This window comes from Rhagoletis zephyria, unplaced genomic scaffold (assembly GCF_001687245.7).
Source record: "Rhagoletis zephyria isolate East Lansing unplaced genomic scaffold, Rhagoletis_zephyria_1.1 Rzeph_scaffold_18596, whole genome shotgun sequence".
NCBI lineage: Eukaryota > Metazoa > Arthropoda > Insecta > Diptera > Tephritidae > Rhagoletis > Rhagoletis zephyria.
Window position 1 is genome coordinate 4,426 of NW_016175657.1, and position 4,128 is coordinate 8,553.

At 38.4% G+C, this 4,128-nt stretch overlaps 1 protein-coding gene across 1 annotated transcript; it reads right to left on the reverse strand.

Annotated features, from left to right (window-relative positions):
- Positions 1-1,055: 1,055 nt before the first annotated feature.
- On the reverse strand, positions 1,056-3,823 carry LOC108380219 (high affinity copper uptake protein 1-like). The gene is made up of 2 exons (XM_017636595.1): positions 3,576-3,823; positions 1,056-1,650 (listed from the first exon to the last, which is right to left on the reverse strand). The coding sequence occupies exons 1-2, from the start codon at positions 3,648-3,650 to the stop codon at positions 1,207-1,209; spliced, it is 519 nt and encodes a 172-aa protein (XP_017492084.1). The 5' UTR covers positions 3,651-3,823; the 3' UTR covers positions 1,056-1,206.
- Positions 3,824-4,128: the final 305 nt, after the last annotated feature.

The window sequence follows — 4,128 nt, forward strand, 5'->3', positions numbered from 1 at the left end:
CCCGTCCTCACCCTGCCGCAAGTATGATGCCATCGGTCCCCGGCGAGTTTAATGGTTTGAACGAATTTATCGCCCAAGCCATGTGACGATCGTCCAGAAGATCGGAGAACTACAGGACCTAAAGTACAAACCGTCCGAAATGGACCGTCTTTTGCAGGTTCTCGGTGTTTAGCTTTCTTTGTAATGCTAGAAGCACATTTTTGCTGCACAGAGACGGGTGCGTATCTTGACTGCAACAAGAAAGTGATTTGAGTCAATGTTTGGCCCTCCGATCGTATGGACGCCTAAAACATGGGACACGTTCCTTCCGTCTATCACAACATGGTCGATTTGGTTTTTTTATTTTTTTTTTTTGCGGACAGCATCAGTTCGTAATTCGACGTTTCGTAAGAGTTCTGTAGCTCGTTTCTGTAACAATTCTCTATCAAGGCGAATTGATATATGAATTCGCCACCCTGTTCTCTACTGCTAATGAGTATTAGAGAATGACGTATATTCTCTACCAGTTGAGAAATAATCGGTAGAGAAGAGTTAGAAAAACAAGCTACTGGTGAAAATAATGATTTCATTTTGGGATTTGCTTAGGTAAGCAAAGAATTCGTTAACTAAATAGTAATAAATTGAATACATACTTTTTGGCTTAATGGTTATCGCTTACAAACTTAAATTTGGAGGCATAATATCTAGGGATGGCACTATATAACATACTCAAAGGCATTTTAACTTGTAAAAAACTTCATAGTAAAGCATGATCCAAAGAGGCCAAAAATGCTTTCCTAATTTTACCTTTCATTGATAAGTTTTTAACAACCCATTGTTGGGGTTCACCTTCTCACAATTAGCTCGCTTATAAGCGGGTGTTCCATTGCTACCCAGAAGATACTTGGTGTAAACACACCCCCTAGTGAATGTCGGTCAACAACGTTCCTCATATGCACGGACTTCTGAACCCGCAGCCATCCTCTATCTGAAGTACATGCTAAGAAATTTAAATATTTTTCAACCCCATTGTTGTTCCTTTAGTGAAAACTTCCTTTGAATGGGAAGAACTTTAACTTTCCTATCCGATGGCTGTGGTTGTACCAAAAGTTATTTCTAACAGATTTCACTCTAAACTATGTAACATCCATGATATGCGCCAGCTTAATGAAAACAAGTGATCTGCTCGTAATCATTTGTGTAAATTTTTCACGCTTATTGATTTGTTTAATTACAACATTCATTAAAAAAATGTATACGTCTCGTCCAGCCAAATGCGAAAAACCCCAAGCTTAATCCTGAAATTACAGCGAGACATATCCAGTAGTTAAAGTTCATAAAAACCAGCATCAGCACGTAGGAAATCGTACCCTGTGCTGCGTACAACAAAGTCTGGACCATATGGACTGAAGTGTTGATTGTACGCCAATTTACGATTCGGTTGGGCCCAGTCAATGGCGCCTCTGAGCAATTCGATTTAATAGTGGTAGACATTTTGGCACCGTGGGCTTCCTTCATTTCGTTCTTTTTCACAAGCTGTTGGCTGAAAAACTTAAGCGCTTCGTAGGAAAAAGCCAGAACGAAGAGCGCAAGCGCAGAGAAGACGAATTCAATAACATCGTTGACTATCCAACCGTGCCAGAAAATCCGTTCGCAACTTCCACCATGAAACTAAAATACAATTAAAAAGTTAAAAGATTAAATTTTAAAGAAATATCAGATTCCAAGCGCTGAGCTACATATACATATATGTATATACATACGTATATATGCACGTATGCAGCTACGAAGAGAGACTATACAAATTACTAATCAAAGCATATTTATGTGTGAACATACATTCATAAGGGCCGGTTGTTCAATGTCTGGTTATAAAAAATCGGAAGTAGAAGCACTGGTTAAATACAACGACTGCTTTATGGATCCCATGTTATATGCATGATATCGAAAACGTCGTCTATAATGATGTTTAACTGAGAGGTAGTGATAACCAGACAACCAGAACAACCGGTCATAAGGCCGTTTTTCAATATCCGATTAACACAAACCGGAGGTAAAAGCGTCGATAATGATGTTTAACTGGGAGATAGTGGGAATCTGACATTGAACAAATTTCCGTTATTGGCCGTCACCACGGAATAAAATTTGTTGCTGTTCAGCTATAATTTTGATTGCTAGATATAATTTATATCAGTGGCAATTTTTGTATGTGGGCATTTTATATCTTGATATGGGTATTTGTAAGATAGCTTCTAAGGGCCGGTTGCTCAAAGCCCGATTGACACTAATCTACGGTTAAACATCGTTATCGTCGTTACCGACACCGTGTTATATGCATGCAGTCGAAGACGTCGATAACGATGTTAACCGGAGATTAGTGCCAACCAGGCTTTGAGCAACCGGCCCTTAAACGTATTTTTGTCGAATTTAATCGCTTAAAAAGTTTAGAAAATATGTTATTTCACATCCAAGTACATAAGCTCAATTTTTCCTTTTATATTAAAATATCAATAATGTTGCCGCCACGAAGCTTTTGTTCAAATGAAAATGTAGCTGTCAAACTACCAAATTGCCGGCAATAGATGGCAAGATATGGTATACATATATTGCTCTTGAAGAGTAGTTAGCGGTCTCCTTTGCCAATTTATATTCAGACATATTTATCAGATATAAAATTTATCCTGCGGAGACGAGCACTTAGGGCCGGTTACTTTATTACTACGTTTATGCGTAGGCCAATTCACGAAATCATCTCATCAATTTGGGTTAATAGTGGATCCAAAAACACAATTTCGTTAATTCAGTTATACACGAATGTTAACCATGAATTCTGCATCATTTCATGAAATCGCGAAGTGCAAGGCCGGCAACGCCACGTTTCACAAACGGCTGTTAACTAGGGTTATGATGTTTTTGGATTAATGAGCATGATGGGCGTAACCATGACTTAAAACCCTGGAAAATTTACGTAGATTTATTCAAATATAAAAAATTTTCAAATAGAATAAAATAGAATACATTAAAACCCATTTAAATAATTTTGCGAATTCAAACAAGGGCCAAAAACACTTAATTTCATGAATTCGCGAATTAGGCATAAACGGAACCATTTTTGATTTTATGAAATGAAGAAGTAATGAATTCTGTCGCATAAACGTGGTATATGTCTGGTAAACACTATCTGCAGGATGAACATGGTTATCGAGGTGATCGACACCATAACATATAACAGGGAGTCGATAACGATGTTTCAACTGTAGTTAGTGTTAACCAGGCATGGAGAATTTGGCCTCAGGGCCGTTTTCACCATCTCTGGTTAACACTAATCAGTTAAATATCGTTGGCGACGTTACTCACTCCATGCAAAGCTCATTTAACAGATTTTTTATGTGACAACTCTCATGCAACGTCAAGTATGCACAACTAAGCTACTAACCAGACATTGAGTACCCGGCCCCTAGTCTGTATACATACGTACATAATATGTGATGTTGGTATGTTTGCTAACAAGTTGAAAGCACTCAATGCAAACCGAATGCAATGCTTATGCACAATCCGGTTTATACAAAAGCAAACACTTTTTATTCGCAACTTACCACCATGAGCATGGGACATGCCCCATTGTAATGAAGACGGCCCAACTGGCCATTGTGGATGTAATCAGCAGTCATACTAGGTAATATATGTATGTAGACCACAGTCGGCACGCAGTGAAAATAATTATGTAAACAGGAGCAGGATCACTGGTGTTCCTATACTTGTGGATATATGTATGTGCTATATATTTACTGTCCAAAGCCACTTTAAAATACAGCAATACGCCCTCAAGCTGCAAGCGTAAGACGCGTACTATTCTTCCAGGTTGAGAGCTTTTGGTATTTTATGCAGCCATCAAAGCCAAGTGGATTTCGATCTCCGAGAGTGTATGGATGCATGTATGTACATATTAATAGTATGTACATACATATATCTCATAAAACTTGTAATACGTAGATAACAACTATCAAAGCTTTATCGGCCCGAATTCCCAGTACGAAAACTCAACTCAACTCAAGACATGATGATAGACTTCAGTCGGCAAACCTTATGTAACGAACCACAATTAAGAAAGTCTAAGTTCGGCCGGAACCGAACATTAAATACCCGGCA